This window comes from Artemia franciscana, chromosome 1 (assembly GCF_032884065.1).
Source record: "Artemia franciscana chromosome 1, ASM3288406v1, whole genome shotgun sequence".
Taxonomy (NCBI): domain Eukaryota; kingdom Metazoa; phylum Arthropoda; class Branchiopoda; order Anostraca; family Artemiidae; genus Artemia; species Artemia franciscana.
The window spans coordinates 28129890-28147231 of NC_088863.1; the positions used below are offsets into that span (position 1 = coordinate 28129890).

General features: G+C 35.3%; 1 protein-coding gene across 6 annotated transcripts in view; it reads left to right on the plus strand.

Annotated features, from left to right (window-relative positions):
• The window catches only part of LOC136027953 (protein SET-like), a 34492-nt gene that overhangs the window by 3433 nt on the left and 13717 nt on the right, over nt 1-17342 (plus strand). For 3 of the 6 annotated variants that reach the window (XM_065705466.1, XM_065705437.1, XM_065705433.1), the window contains exons 2-3: nt 6199-6577; nt 15655-15898. In XM_065705466.1, the coding sequence (XP_065561538.1) occupies nt 6228-6577; nt 15655-15898 (594 nt within the window). In that variant the 5' untranslated portion in view covers nt 6199-6227. The remainder of the gene's footprint in view (nt 1-6198; nt 6578-15654; nt 15899-17342) is intronic. The other 3 variants (XM_065705457.1, XM_065705447.1, XM_065705473.1) reach the window with 1 other exon arrangement.

Here is a 17342-nt window from a genome sequence, read left to right on the forward strand (position 1 = left end):
GAATGTTTCCTTTTTTTTAAAAGATAAAGTAAAAAAATGTGCAATTACAAATACTACTAGATATTAAAAATTATTTATATGCTAGATCTAGGCCAAAAATTCAATTCAGAAACTACTGATCCATGGGTAAGTTTTATATCAACTTGTTGCAGTTTCGAGCCAACTCTAGCAGTTTTCTGCCATAATTGCATCAATTTTGTGGCAGTTTATATTAATCTGTTCAAGTTCCAAGCAGATCTCTAAAGTTTTAACCTTTTTTTCATCTTTAATTCAAGTGCAGAAATGACATCTGCTTACAGGCAATTGAAAATTATATGCCAGTGTAGGAACTTTAAAATAAATTTAATTGCAATTGCAACCAACAAGATGAACATAAATAGACTAAATGCAGGATTGGCTAAAAAACAAGAGCTAAGAGCTCATATGGCACTTGTGACAAGTTCAGAAGAGCCAAGAGCTTCTTCCCATCAAGTTTCATAACAATCTCTCCACTCTAAGTGTTTTCTAAAATTTCTGGTTTCCCCCTCCAACTCCCCCCCCCCAATGTCACTGGATTCAGTTGGGATTTGAAATAAGAGCTCTGAGTCATTAGATCCTACTAAATATCAACTTTTCATTAAGATCTGATAACCCATTAGTAAGTTAAAAATACCTAATTTTTTCCAATTTTTCTGAATTAACCATCCTTCCACTCCCCCCAGATGGTAAAATCAGGGAAGCAACGATTTCTAATTTAATCTGGTCGGGTCCCTGATATGCCTGCCAACTTTCAGCAATTGCTATACTGATCACATATCTAGTTTTGGATCTTCTTCATATAAAAATTGGGATAGTCTGCAATTTGAACATGGAACCTCTTGCACCCTAAGTGAGATTCATATCCCCCTAGACCACAAGTCATACTTAAGAAGAACAATCATTTGTTTTTTGGCAAATAAAATTCTTCTCAACTAATTTGTTTGCTTGCTCCCCCCCCCTTAGATGGTCAAATCGGGAAAGAGACTATTTCTAATTTAATCTATTCTGGTCCCTTATATGCCTGCCAACTTTCATTGTCCTAGCTTATCTGGAAGTGCCCAAACTAGCAAATCCCCCAACTCCCCCAAAGAGAGCAGATCTGGTCTGGTTATGTCAATACTGTACCTACAACATGTGCTTATTCTTCCCACCAAGTTTCATCCTGATCTCTGCACTCTAAGCGTTTTCCATGATTTCTGGTTTCTTTCTCCAACTTCCCCCAATGTCACTAGATCCGGTCGGGATTTAGAATACGAGCTCTGAGACACAAGGTCCTTCTAAATATCAAGTTTCATTAAGAAATGATCACCTGTTCATAAATTAAAAACACGTCATTTTTCTAAGTTTTCTGAATTAACACCCCCCCACCCTGCAAATCCAGTCTGGTTATGTCAATCATGTATCTTAGACTTGTGCTTATTCTCCCACCAAGTATCATTACAATCTCTTACGATATCCATTGATATCAGACACGATATCCTTCTAAATATGAAATTTAATTAAGATCTGATCACCCATTCATAAGTTAAAAATACCTCATTTTTTTAATTTTCCAAATTAACCGCCCCCCCCCCCCAGATGGTTGAATCGGGGAAACAACTGTTTCTAATTTATTCTGGTCTGGTCCCTGATATGCCTGCCAAATTTCATTGTTGCAGCTAATCTGGAAGTGCCCAAACCAGCAAAACCAGGACCAACAGAAATTGTGATTGGTACATGTCAAGTGCCATAAAAACCATCCACAGTGATGATTGACATCAAATGGACTAACACCATCCTCTATAATGTCACTGCAGAATTAGGAGCTTCTCAGTCTTGTTTGCACAGTTTGCTTGACCATTCAGCATCCACACCTTCCTAGAATCTGCTGCTAAATGAAAGAGTAACAGTTTTTCACTCAGAGAACTCCTAAGTGACACTACCCAATTTCAAACAAATATAGCCCTGCTTCTTTTTGAACTGTATTCTACCTGTAACTTGTGGCTATGGCTGCAAGTTTTTCTTTTGGTTCTAGATTGAACAGATTGATTTGGTTTTGTAAAAGTTTGTAGGTAGTGATTAAACCTCCTCTTCTTCTTGTGTAAGTAAGTGTGGGTATATGCAAAATTTTCAGTCTTGTTGATCAGAGAGCTTGGTATAACTGCTAAAAGTATTGGTGCTTTCCTTTGAACTTCTCCTGTTGGAGCTTTTTCTCCTTTGTTGACTGGGCAGGCTGTTGTCATGCAATTCAGGTCTCACTAAACCTTTGTATAGCCTACTTATACCTTACTTTGATCTGCTGGCTGTGGTTCTCTTGATGAGTGCAAGCAATTTGTTTGCAGATCATAACAGATTGGGTATTAGGAGCAAATAAAAGCGATCCCAAGGGTTAGTTTTTGTGTTACTGCAAGAATCCATTAATTTTAAGAAAATATGCAGTCTTGAGGTCGCAGAACCTTAAATGGATGGCTCTGCACATCACAGTATTGAATTGAAGAAGCCAGGTTGAAGTCCATGCTAGAAGTATATCAAGGTCAATTCAAAGAGTGTTATGTTATCAACATCATGTTTTGCTAGACCCATTAATTTTGAGTCATCAGCAAAAAGGCTGAGTTTACTTTTATTTTTTCTGGTACATCACCAACTTAATGGTGAACAGGGGTGGTGCAAAGACTGCTTCCTGGGGTTGCTGGTAAAGACTCGTGTCAGGCCCAGCTAGCTCCCCAGGTTTTACAATAAGGACAGATTGAATATGGTGATGCAGGAACTTAGTGATTAATTAATGACAATTTTGTCATCCCTACTACACCACATCTGACCTGGAAGTATGTATTGTTAACTTCATTGAAGGCCTTGGCTAATAACCTTGGTAGGGTTTTTAGGGCAAACTGAAGTGTTTTTAGAATAGGATAGAGTGTTTCTGGATTTTTATTTTACTGCTACTTCTCTGTTTAAAATGAGATGGCTTGACCAAAACCAGGGATACTGCACTCCCACCCTTTAGAACCAGCCTCAGACACCAAATCTGTATGCAAATGTTTTTTGTTCATGGTAACTAATATTTATCAGTCTTTTCTTACCACTTTTTTCAAAGAGAGTGCTATTGTTGGCAATATAATCTTTTGCTGTGGTTGAAGCCACAAGAAATTCTTCCTGGGTGAATTTTGGGCTTGTTTTTGCTAAAAAAAAAGGTATTTTTAGATTCATGGTGCCAGGTACTTAAAGGATGCCGCTCTTCTGTGGCATATCAGATACCTATGACAAAAAAAAAGATATTTAACTTCTTTAGAGAACTAAGCACCTAGTTGTTAGCAGCCATGTCTTTTGGTTATTAAACAAAAAACAAGTTTTTTTTAAATGAAAGTAAGGAGCGACATTAAAACTTAAAACCAACAAAAATTACTTCATATATGAAAGGGGCTGCTTCCTCATCAACGTCCCGCTCTTTACGCTAAAGTTTGGCTCTTTCTCTCAACCCTACTTTTTAAAACAGTAAAAAACTTTAGAGAAAAACAGTAAAAGACTAATCTTGATGAAACTTATATATTTACAATCAGCATTAAAATGCGATTCTTTTAATGTAACTATTGGCATAAAAATTCCATTTTTTAGAGTTTTGGTTACTATTGAGCCGGGTCGCTCCTTACTACAGTTCGTTACCACGAACTGTTTGATCATTGAACTTCTTTTTTAAATTAGAATATTACCAGAATCCTCTCCTATTGGCAAAGGGATACTTGCCTAATTTCTTACATAAATGATCATTATTAGTATTTGTTTGTACTAGAGGATCTATGATATTGTTGCATCCATTCTGATTGGAAAAACGACATCGGAGACTAACTAAAAATTAGTTTGATTACCAAAAAATGCAGCTAATATTTGTTCAAGGTGAAACACTTACATGCTCTATGGGTAATAGCATATGAGTAAATTGTGTGAATTGGAAAAAAAAATGTTTGAGTTTGTTCAAGTGATGATTTTGTTGCACTCAGAACTAGTCCATCCCTTGTCTCTGATCATTCTACTAGTCATCTTTGTAGTTTTAATGGAATTCAAGTTTTATTCAATCCTTTAATAAGATTGGACCAAGTCATGACTTCCTCTCATGCTGCCTGGAGTGCTCTGTCTAAGTCAGCTATGAACTTTAACTTCTTTTTTATCTTCTAAAAAATTACAAAATCTTATGGTTTCTTGGATAATTTTTTTAATGTCATTCCATTGGTTCAGGTTTGTGAGCCAGGGCTGAAATACATTTTTGCATTGTTTAATGCTTGTAGCACTTCACTTGGCTTTTTTTGCATGTAATGAGTGGTGTGTGACAGTCCATCATTTTCTTTTTTAAAAGTTCTTATTTCATTTCCAGTCACAGAGTCTTTCCTGGGATGTATTACGGTGTTTTGTCTTTATTTAAAAATAAATGTTGAGTTTATTGTTGAAACTTTATTGAAAATTGTATTTATTCATTTGTCTACTATTGATATTTCAAGATTATTTGTTCAAGATCATATTTCAAGATTATTAGCAATACTTCAATATATTGCTATCCCTCCTCCTGGTGCTAGACATTTCCCTCTAAAAATTGCCCCCCTTCCCTTGCAGAAAACTTCCTTACATGGAAAACTGAGCTGCCACAGAGAAAATACAAAATGGAAACTTGAAATGTTTATGAGATGTTCTAAGGGGTAAGAAAATAACCAGATTTCTGATTCTTTAATGCAATTTAGCAAGATTTTTTCAGTAATGAAATAAAAAAAAGAAATCCTGAATGGAATCAAAACAGCTCATCACTTTTTTTTATAGCAAAAATGGGAACATTTTTCTACTGGATTCTACTGATCCAGATCAGCAGAATTGGGGCCATAAAGGTTCAATGTGTTTTTTTTTCTTTATGCCAGAATTGCTTCATGTAGGAGGGGTGGGTATATAAACGTTGTAGTGAGCTCATTCAATTGGAAATTAGAATTTATAGTGCCCTTTTTAGGAGTCAAAAGTGATTGGAGGGCAACCAGCTCTCCACTCCCTTTGTTTCCTCAAATGTATCTTATCGAGATTTTGAAATAGTCGAAATTTTGCATTATTTTGTTCAAAATAGTGCAAAAGTCAAAAAGCTGCACCTCCAGGTTTCACAAAACCCCCAAAACCCCCTGGGCGGGGGCTGGTTGGAAGAGCTGGTTGTATGAACTTTTTTAGGGAACTCTTTTGATCAGAAATCAAAAGTTCTAGTGTCTTTTTTTAAGAGTCAAAAGTGAACAGAGTGCAACCACCATCCTCCCCCCTCCCCGCATATTTATTGGACCTTTAAATAATGATGAATCAACTGGCTATGTCAAAATTTCATTTGGAGGGAAGTGGCATGAGAAGAGGATTAGTTGTCCACAAATCTGTTTGTTCACTTAACTGGACACTTAAACTTTTAATCTTTGTTCAATTAGCCCTCACCTAATCTTCGAGGACCCTTGGTTAGATACAGATATCCCTTGGGAAAACAAAAAAAAGCAACAAATACCATACATCTGTGATCTTTCTTTGGCCAAAAATACACAGTTTCAAATTTTTGTAGATAAGAGCTTGAAACCTCTATCGTAGGGTTCTCTCATCTTTTTGCTGCTAGGATGGCCGGTTTATTTTCTCAAAGGGTTTATTCTAATGTAAGAGTATTTTAACTCTCAATGAGTCTTCAGAAAAGTCAGAATTAGTTCTAAGGAATGGGGTCGGAGGCAGAAAGTGATATATAATCGCTCTTATTTTAAGGGTTGTTTCTGATCTTCCCTGTTATTATGAAAGTAAAGAGTTACATTAAAATCCAAAACAAGCAGAATTTATTCCATACAAGAGTGGGCCTGCCCTCTCGTCACCCCCAACATCCCTGTCATGGTGGTAGAAACTTCGGAGGGTAATCATTTTATCAAAAATTGAGAGTTCTAGTCATTTTTTTACAGTCAAAAGTGATTGAAGACCAACAAGTCTCTCTGCTAGACACGTTTTGGGATCTGGTTCTTTTGTTGTTCCTTAGGACACCTGAGTGACATTTTGAGGTACCTATTTGATACTTTCGTGGTATCAGCTCAGTTTTGCGCGTGGGGGAGTTTTCCATGGAGGAGATTTTTCCCAGGAGGGACGCCAGTCCACCTTCCCTATATGTAAATATATTTGATGCTGTTTTTCTTTTTACAAAAAATTATTTTCCTCTGCTTCCAGGATTGACAAAGGTTTTTTTTTTACAAGAAATGTCTGAACCAAATACGAAAAGACCAAGGCTAACTAGCTCTGACTCAGCTCTGGAAGATGAGCATGCATTAATTTTAGAAGATTTAGACAAATGTCAAATAGAAATTGACAAAATAAATGAAGCTGCAGCTGAAGAAGTATTAAAAGTAGAGCAGAAATATAGCCAAATACGAAAGCCTCATCTTCAGAGAAGGAAAGAAATTATTGATAAAATTGATGATTTCTGGTTTTCTGCACTTATTAATCATCCCTTTCTTCGCTCAATAATTGACGAATTGGATGAAGAATGTCTATTATATCTTCGAAATTTTGAAGTAGAAGATAGAGAAGATACTCAAAATGGTTACAGGTATGTCTTTTTTTCTTTTTTAATGTGTATGTTTGTCTTACCTGTATTTTGTGTCTGCCCTATGCCTGTGTCTTGTGTGTCTGTTTGTCATCGAAATAGTATATTTAATGCAATCTGTTTAGTGAATAAAACCATTATGATATGGGTATTTGACTTTAACATATATGATAAAAAACAATGACCTCTCCTTCTCTACATTACATCAAAGTAAGAACGTCCTATAAGCCCTTATGCTTGCTATGATGTATCAGCTTTTTGAAGACTCAAGATGTGAAGACTAGGAGGTTTTTTTATTTAATTAGAAAATAGTCTAGAATTACCAGAAGATGAGTTGATTTTTGTAAAGATAGTAATTGGTTAGTTAAATCCATTTTAGGATCCTATTAACAATATTGTCGATTTTTAATGTCAGCTCTTTACTATTAAAAAAAGCAAAGAGTGACAGATGTCAAAAATGGTTTCTGCTGTGATTGGAATTATATTTGTGTTGGTTGCAAATTACTATTATTAAAATTTGTATGGGTTCTAGCATTCTGTCTTTTTCCGTTTTTTTAGTTAATTTCTCCGGATATTTCTTTCTAGTTCAAGTTCTATTCATTTACATAAAATAACGATAACAAAATAATATCCCAAAGGGCTCAATGGCCTGCTATTTGGGAAACAACTTACAACAAATAAATAATGTTAAAACTCAGCATATACATACTAGACAACGCCTAAATATAAATATATAAGGAAAAGAAATCAATTCATGAACAGTCCAACCGAAACGACGACCCTCCTATCACTTGAAAATGACAACAAATTAAAAAATTTCTACATCATCAAGGACCCAACGCTAACAAAACAACAACTCAAAAACATAAGAAACCCTAAAATAACTAGAACTTATTCAATATTTACCCTTAATAAAACACTTCATCTGTCTCTTAAAGGAATCAAGTGTTCAGGACTGCCGGATTTCAGCAGGAACTAAATCCCAAGCACGCCCCATAGATCTCCTTACCCCATAGATATCCGGCTCAACAGTAACTGAAACTCTAAAAGACGGAATTTTGATATCAATAGATACATTAAAAAGAAATGGATTTTTATGCGGATCTTAAATATGTAAGTTTCATCAAGTTTAGTCTTACTCATCAAAAGTTACGAGCCTGGAAAAATTTGCCTTATTTTTGAAAAATAGAGGAAACACCCCCTAAAAGTCATAGAATCTTAATGAAAATCACACCATTAGATCCAGTATGCCAGAGAACCCTACTACAGAGTTTCAAGCTCCTTTCTGCAAAAAGGCGGAAATTTGTAGTTTTTGCCAGAAGAAAGATCACGGATGTATGTTTATTCGTTTTTTTCTTTGTTTTTTCCCCCAGGGGTGATCGTATCGACTCAGTGATTCTAGAATTTTACAAGTGGGCTCATTCTAAAGGAAATGACGGATTTATTGTCCCTTTTTAAGTGACAATAAAAATTAGAGGGCAGCTAAGCCCCTTCTCACGCTTATTTTTTCTCAAAGTCACCGGATCAAAATTTTGAGATATCCGTTTTGTTCAGCATAGTCGAAAAATCAAATAACTATGTCTTTGAGGACGACTTAATTCCCCACAGCCCCGAGGGAAGGGCTCCAAGTTATGAACTTTGCCCATTGTTTACATACAGTATTGGTTATTTGGATGTATACTAACGTTGTCAGGGGTGATATTTCTGGTGGGGGGGTGTGAGGGGTAGGGGGTTACGCAGGAGGATTTTTCCATGGAGGAATTTATCATGGGAGAAGAGAATTTCCATGAAGGGGTCGCTGGATTTTCCAGCATTATTTAAAAAAAAACAATGAGGAATTAAATAAAAATAACAAGTTTTCTCATTGTAAAGAAAGGAGCGACATTACTACTCAAAACGAACAGAAAATATTACGTATATGATGGTGTTTGTCCCCTCCTCAAATACTTCGCTGGTCACGCTAAAGTATTTTTAGTAATTTCAAAAGAGATATTTATTCTAATTAAACGGCCTTTGTGATTCAGGGGTCATTCTTAAAGAATTAGAACAAAATTCGAACTTCAGTGTAAAGAGCGAGGTATTGACAAGGGGGCGAAACCCCCCAATTTACCTAATAAAAACATACGAATATTATTTACGAATATTATTTTACGAATTAATTACGTAAGTTAATTCGTAAGTTATGTAGTGGCCTTTTTAAGCAACCAAAAAAATTGGAGGTTAACCAGGCCCCCTCCGCCGCTCCTTTTTTCTCAAAATCGTCAAATCAGAACTCTGAGAAAGCGATTTAGCAAAAAAGGTAAAACTAATATGCAAATTTCGTTTTAATTATTTATTTACTGTGAGCCAAAATCAAAACCTGCATTAATTCATTGTTTACATATAGTATTGGTTTTTGGGAAGTATACTGACGTTTTAGCGTGATTTTTTTCTAATGGGGGGGGGGGTAGATGAGGGATAGGGGCTTACGGGGGAGGAAATGTTCAGAAATTAAATTAAATAAAATATTTTTTAACTAAAATTACAGGTGACATTAAAACTTAAAACGAACAGAAATTATTCCGTATATGAAAGAGGCTGTCCCCTCGTCAACGCCCCGCTCTTTACGCTAAAGTGGAAAGGAATACACCCTTTCATATACGGAATAATTTCTGTTCGGTTTAAGTTTTAATGTCACTCCTTAGTTTCAGTTAAAAAAAAAACTTTTTTTCTTATTTAATCAATTCAGAGACGAATTGTGGTAGCAAAGAAAAAAATCTGGTAACAGGAAATCAAGAGGATACACTAGATATTTTCCAGAAGTTTTGCCAGAGAACAGTTATAACTAATATATCGAATGGCTGTATTTCAAAGAGCAAGCTATGTTCAAAATATGGTTTGATCCCCCTTTAGGGCCATAATTTAGAAAGAACTAAGGTGCCTGTCACTGGCATCGTTGAGGGAGGGGGGAAGATGCCCCCCCCCAATAATTTGGAAAAAATTTGCGATTATTAAGTAGATTTAAAACTGTTACTAGTTTTAAGTGTAAAGTTTGCTGTTTTCTCCGAGCAAATAATTCTTTTTATTAATCCATGCTTGTTTTTAGCATAAGAAAACGAGAAAAATAGGGTGCCATTACACTTCATAATATTTTCCACATTAATATTTTTCCATATTTTCATATGGTTTGAAACAACATCGTCAAGTAAAAAAATGTGAGCCTAGTTAATCGGAAAATAAAAAAGAAATGTTCTATGCTTCCTATTTTCGCCACATTAACTCAGATCCCTGATATTTTTCTCCCTGATATTTTCCCCCTGATATTTAAGGTGCTTCATTTCCTAAAATCTGCATGTTCAAGATTCGATTCTCGTGTTTTAAAACTTTCAAAAGTGGAAATGAATACACCCTCCACATATACAAATAGCACAGAAATGGAATCATTGAAGAATAAAAAGGTAGATATACAGCTAATATAATTTTCTGAATGAAAACGAATGAAAAAGAAAATAAGATTAGTGTTTTTTATTATTGATATTCGTACTATAGGCTGTAGGCTGGTTGTAGGCTGGTTATAGAATTTGGTAGAGAGGAATCTACTCCAGGAATCATTTGATTGTTTTAATTTTTATTTCCAGTATTTAATTAAAACTCCAGTTCTCTTATTTGTCATTAAAATGCCTAATAAGCGCTGATAACATCAGCGCTGATCTACATCCATAAATGTAGAACTGACTCCAAGTACAACACCATGCTGGCTTCTTGCTATTTTCGCTTTTCTAAATATTTATTTTGCCAGCTAAAAAAAATGACAGAATTATTGGGCTAATAATTATCAGCTCTAATTGTTAATAATTAGGGCTAAGAATTATGACTGAAATTAGTCGCATTTCACAAAACGCCGGCGCTACTTGTGGGACATTTATCTCTGCATCAGTATGCTTTACAAAATGTCTGATGAGAATATAGTAATAGTAATAATGAGAATGGAGAAAATAGTAATAAGGGGGTTGAAGAACCAAGAAATCCAGACATGGTGGGCAAGTCTGGAATGTTCAGGGTAGTTAAAACTGTGTAGACAGATAAAGGGTAGCTGGGGGGAGGAGGTATTTTGGAAGGTTGGGCTAAGTAGAGAGGATTTGAAATCTTATTTGGATTGGAGGGGAAATGGATTTTTGATTGGTGAGAAAAGAAAGTATCAAGGGAGAAAAGGGGAGAAGGTAGAATCTATTGTTTGTCCTATGTTTGGATCTCAAGATGAAAGTTTAATACATTTTTTGTGTGAATGTGTCGAATTGAATGAATGGAGGCGAGAAATGTATGATAAAGTAAAATTGGATGAGATATGGACGGTAGATAGAATAAAAGAGACAAATTTTCCTGAGTATTAAAAGGATAACAAGGTTTGTCAGGATTGCAGCGGCACATCGTGAGCGTTCTCTTTAAATAGTATTAATTTATTTTAGTTAATTTGTTGTTTTTTTTTTTGTTATGTAAATTTCCTATGGCCCACGGGCTTTTTCTGGAATAAATTATTATTATTATATAATAAAGTGAATTTAAACAAAATATGTATATTTTTCTCACAATTAAGAAATTTTTTTGTGCATTAATAAGTGGTACCAACCTTTTCTCTTTTTCTATTGTTATCTGTTGTATCATGCAGTATTAGTAGACCAAGCTTTGCTTGTGAAGGGAATTATAAACATAAAAAGGATATTCAGCGTACCCCCCCCCCCCCCCCGAAAATGTGCACCCCCATACCCTGATTTACACAAGAAAAGCTTTTGTGTAATTTTGATAGAATTTGTTTTCTTTTTAACAAAGACACAAAGGGGAAGGTAATTTTAAAACCCTAGGAGTCAATTTTCCCTTCCAATTGGCTTCCCTGGCAATTTTTAATTAATATCTGCCGCATTGATGCCAAGAATTGTTCAGATTTTCTAGATATTCTTTGTCAAACAATGTCCAACGGATAAGTTAATAATTTTAACTCTATCTTTTTCGAATACTATCAAGTTTGAACTAGGGTCGCTATTTAAGTGTCGGAAATATGTCACAATATAATGTTTCACTAACCGATTTATCCTGTAGCTTGTAGGCAACGCTGTCGCTTATTTTTGTTGCAGCTTCAGGTGGCCCAGTTAGGTCAATGCTCCCTCCACCAACAGATCAATTTAATAAAAATGATAAATAATATTTCAATTAAATCACGGTTACAAATTTAATCTCACCAGGTCAAAATCCATTGAAAATTACGAGCAAATGAATAGCGCAATACCCAGGGCTATTAGACTAGAGCTTGGTTCAATTATGAGGTTGAACTTCCTTTGTTGGGCGTGGGAGTTGGGGGAAGTGGAGGGGGATGTGTAGTGCAGCAATAGTTGTAAATGAGGTTGAAAAAAGTCGAGCGTATACAACATTGATCTTCGCCCACCCAAAAACTTGTTTACGCTACATAAATGTTGTCTGCAGCAACTCATTGCTGACAATTGTAGTACAAAACAAGCACCAGCACTTATATTTGTGACTTTTTAATGTGTGTTTATTGTTTGTAATATTGCATAATGTTTTTATATTCACCAAGTAGCGTGTTTATTGAATAGTGTTTTTCTTCACTACTGCTTGAATAGTACCTACTTCAATAGCAACCCACAAAAAAAAAACAACAGTAGCTACGCCCCTGGTAACAGTTCACAGCTTATGGATGAAGAATTATAGGTGGCCAAAAATCGGGCTTTTGGGCAATCCAGTTGGGGATGAAAAAAAAATTGATTAAAAACGAAAAGAAAATATTTCAAGTAAATGGGAACTTCATTGGAAGGATTAAAATTGTAACTTTGAACAGAAGAAAGAGAGTCCTGCAGACCTGTGTTGGCCTCAGACGGTTAGGGTGGCAATAAGTTGATGGTAGGAGTAGTAGTAGAGATAGTAGTTTCTGTTTTCATTGTGCAACATAAATGTTTCAACACTAATGAAATTTGTTTAATTTTATGTTTTTGTCAGAAAAGCCATGATTATATTGTGAACTGTACTTTTATTACATGTCTCAAAATCTGAGGTATAGGCATGAATTTTCTTATTTTACTGCCTCAGTGTACTTGAGATTATTTATGAGAATTACCATATTACATCAGTTAAAAAGGCTCTAAATATTGCGATGATTCCGTATTGGCCCCTCAATTTTAATTGTTGACCATATGAATGAAATTTTTGTGAAATTTTGATCCTACCTAAGCAAACTTGGATGAACACAATGACCACTTTGGCTCTGTATTTTGTCAAAGTTCTGATCATGGCAGTGCAATAGTCCTGCCTAAGTAAAGAGCGATATGGCTTCAATGTGTTATCACTTTTTTTCTTATTACAGAAATATCATAGAAACTTTGGAGGGGGGGGGGGCTCATTTGATCAGAAAATGAAATTTCTAGTGTGCTTATTAAGAGTCGAAAGTGATTTGATAAGTAACCCCCTCCTGCTCTTTTTCTACTTCCTCCCCTCCTCGAAGACATCTGATTAAAGTTTTTAGATTGTCATTTTGTTCAAAATAGCCAAAAGGTCGTGTAACTGTGCCTCCAGGGATAATATGACCACTAGCCCAAAAGCTACAAGTTAAGCAAGTTGCCCATCGTTTACATATAATTTTTGTTATTGGGAAGGGGGACATATTTGATCCTGAGTATCCAAACAGGCTAAGGGTTTTAATGTGAAATTTTCAGGGGTGTTTAAGTAAGTCAAAACATACTGTGTGCATGAAGGTTGTAAAAAGGGCGTATTGGCAATATCTCAGGAATGGCTGAGGATATTAAGTTGAAACTTCTAAGGCATGTTGAAGGGTATGTAGAACTAACCAAAAGTCACTATGTGCATCTACGTGGTTAAATATGTGAAATATCCTAAAAACGGCTTAGGTTATTAAGTTTAACCTTCAAGGGCTTGTTGAGGGAGATTTAAAACTAAATAAAAAAACACTAGACGCCTGTGCAACTAAATCAAAGGCATTTCGTCCCTCTCAATACATCTCAGGAGCGGCTGGGGATGTTAAGTTGAAAATTTCTGTGCAAGCTGAGGAAGGTGTAGAACTAAATCAGAAGACACGATATGTGTCCATATTTTCAAAAAGACGTATCTACAGTATTGTAGAAACAGCTAAAACCATTAAGTTGACACTTTCAGGGGATTGTGAACTAAATAAATAAAAAAAAGATTATGTGGATCTAGGTTATCAAAAGCCCTTATCTACAATACCTTGGGTACAGCTAAAGCTATTAAGTTGAAGCTTTCAGGGAATGATGGGGTGTGTTGAGCTAAATTGAAAGACGCTATAGCATCCGAGTAATAGGAAGAGTTTCTCTACAAAATATCAGAAATGGTTAAGGGTATTCATTTAAAAATGGAGTTCTAACTAAATCAAAAGACACTATGTACATTCATGTTGTCAAAATGGTGTATATGCAGTGTTTCCAGAACAAACGAGGGCTTTAATTAGAAACTTCCAGTGAAAGTTGAGACTTATCAAAAGATACTATGAAGTTTCTTCTTGTCAAAAGGGTGTATCTGCAAGATCTCAGTAACCATTAAGGATACTAAGTTGAAAATTTCAGAGAATGTTTATGGGATATTGTACTAAATCATAAGACACTATGTTCATGCAGGCTGTCTAATGGGCTTATACACAGTATCTCATGTACTTCAAAAGGTATTAAGTTGAAACCTTTGGGAATACTTTGAGGGAGTTGAACAAAATCAAAGCAATCTATATACATCCAATTGACCAACAGGCGTTATCTACAAAATATCAGGAGTGGCTAAAGGTATTTAGTGAAACGTTCAGTATATATTGAGGGGAATTCCGAACTAAATCGAAAGGCACTAAGTGTATTTGTGCTGTAAAAGTGACCTAGTTGTAATATGAGCTACTGGGGAGAAATTTGTTGAAACTTTCAAGGAATGGCGAGGAGGGTGCTGAACCTTTCTTTCGACGTTCTTCTGCGAAAAGGTTTTTTTTATTATTAATGATCAAAAACCAACCAGTAATACGTAAAAACTAACGGTAGGTTATCATTCATTATTCTAGGGGATGAAAACTATCTTTTGAGTTACTTCCAAATCGATCTCGGTTCTTTAATCGGATTGAATTGAAGATTCTACCTAAACACTGCGAATCCTCCAAGGTAATAACATAAGACGATCAAGGGAGCAATAATAAAAAAAAGAAAATAAGAAAAAGAACAATGATTCCCTATGGTCAGTGTTGCTGCTAATGCTGGTGGCTATAAAAAGTCTATTCACGTCACTCGTAATCCAGGATCCTTGACACGTAGATCAATGATGCTGATCCTTATGTACAAAGAGTTGACAATGAGATTGCCATCTTTGATCTAACTTCCTGAAGCCACTGCTATTTTTTTGGTTCGATTTGGCTCAAGCCCTCGCTAAATTAAATTTATCTCCACTTAAAGTCCGGCTTGAACACCTTATTCAGCAATTTGGAGAATCCGTCCTAGCCAATAAGAGCCACCGATCAATACTACCCGAACCAGCCCCTCCCAATAGCCGAACACGGTTACAATATAAACTTGTACCCCCTAAAGCACGAACTAATCGTTACGCCAACTCATTTGTGCCTTTCTTCACATCCATTTTAATGCTGAGTCGTAGTGTGTGATTTTTGTTTAAATGTATGATTTTTGTGAAAAAACTGAATTTAGCTATGCTACGATAGTTTTTAAATATACCGATCTCTCTCTCTCTCTCTCTACTTCTCACTAGTCTCTTTCAATTCAGCATTCTTAACCTATTTAGGAATTTTATATGCATCAAGAAAACGTAAATCGAGTATGCTTTGTCGATAATTTTTTTCAAGTATCTCACGACAATTCACTGTGTGGTCGTGTCGACTACTTTTCATATCCAGAATGAAATTGACTAAAGCCAAATAAACTGAGCATTGCGTTTGGTGGGTACTCATCTTAAAACGAAACTTTATTGTTCGCAAAGATTTCTGAATACTGCTCGTGCTTTTTTTATTCTTTGCTCAGTATCTTAACCTAGTGCAGGATTTAAGTGAAGTTTCAGTTTTTAATTTTAGTATTTTCCAGGTTTAAATTCCATTTCCATCCTAATCCATTTTTCTCTAATGAGGTTTTGATAAAAGAATATGATATTGGAGGGGAGGAGCCTCATACAACTAGCACGAAAATTCAATGGCAGCCTAATATGGATCCAAAAGAAAGGCGAAAGAAGCAAAATGGAACAGCTGGCAAAAAAGGTTTTAGGGAAGACCATCTTAGCTTCTTCGAGTGGTTCCAAGATGACGAAATCTTAAACGAAGAAGTAGCAGATGTAAGTATTTTGAAATGACAAGCCAGCCTTCTGTTCATGAAACTATTTTAGTAATTCGATAGTTGACATGCTTAAGTGATATTGGTTATTTCGGAAGTCCGACACATGTTGTACTTTCGAACACACGTTTGAGGCTCTTTATCAGTGGAAAAGATAGGGGGAGGGACTGCCCCCTCAAAAGATCCAAGGTGTTGACACGCAGTGCTGACGCCTTGGAATATTGGGCGTTTTAATTTTGCTTATGTATCCGCATTTGTCGGCACATTCTTTATATCCCCCCTCCAAACTCAAAATTCAAGCTTCGCCCCTTCTGCTTATATCACACGATATTTTATCACTATAATGCAGAAAGTAAGAAATACATTTCAAGTTTTCATTACTGAAAATTAAAATCAAATGAGTATTTATTATATAGCTAGACAAGGTCCATCATTATAACTCATAAGCTGAATATTGGGTCCGAAATTTCTCTTGGGTGACCGTGTCTTTTGTAGCAGTTTCAGCGTATTCTACCCTATGCCCTCTTGTCTCGCCTGGGTGTATGTATTATGATTGACTTCGTTGTTGATGTAGCCTTGTTTATTTATATACTTCAATATTTCGTATATATTTAAATCAAATCCTTCTTAAGCCATATTTTTGTCAATTTTTTTTTTTTTTATAAAAGTACAGTTCTAACCTCATTTTCTTGTTGTTGAGTTTACACCGATATTTTACTCTGCTTTCGTCGTCAAACTATCTATAAAAATACCATCGCAGCATTCTGACCATTCAGACGTTACACTTGTGAGGGAGTTTATTTTTTAGTGAGGGGCAACATTTTTAAGCGATTGATTATACTCTGCAAAAGGGTAAACAAAAAAGTTATATTAGAAATATGGCAAAAAAAAGATATAGTAGTGCTGGACCATAATTTAAACAGGGTTCTAAACTGAGGACCTAGTGCCTAAAGCAAGAGGGTGGGGGAACAGATCCAATTTTTGCTGTAATTCATTTTTCACCTATTTCCGTGTTTTTTTTTTTCATTTTTTGTGCCAAACAGTTGTGGCTAGCAAACCCAAATTTAGTTATAGCTATGTTATTTAAACTACATTGATTCTATACCAAACGATTGCAATTTTTTGTCATCAAATTGTTTGGGAAATAAACAGTCTTGACAACAATTGTATCCCCCCCTCCTCGCCCTCTTTTAATGAAAAGTCTTCAGTTTTAACTGCTATTGGAAAAAGATGTGTCAATACATTTTAAGATTCAATTTTTGTATGTTTAAAACTATACATTTCGTTTGACGTACTCGTTTATTTTTTTGACAGCCCTAGCAACTGTTAAATTTTACGATTAAATTCAAAGTTTAATTTTTCAGAATAAAGCCTTCCGCTGTGTAGTCTAGAATTTTGTTGGCCCAAAACATGGTAATTATCATAAGAAAACTAATATTATTTAA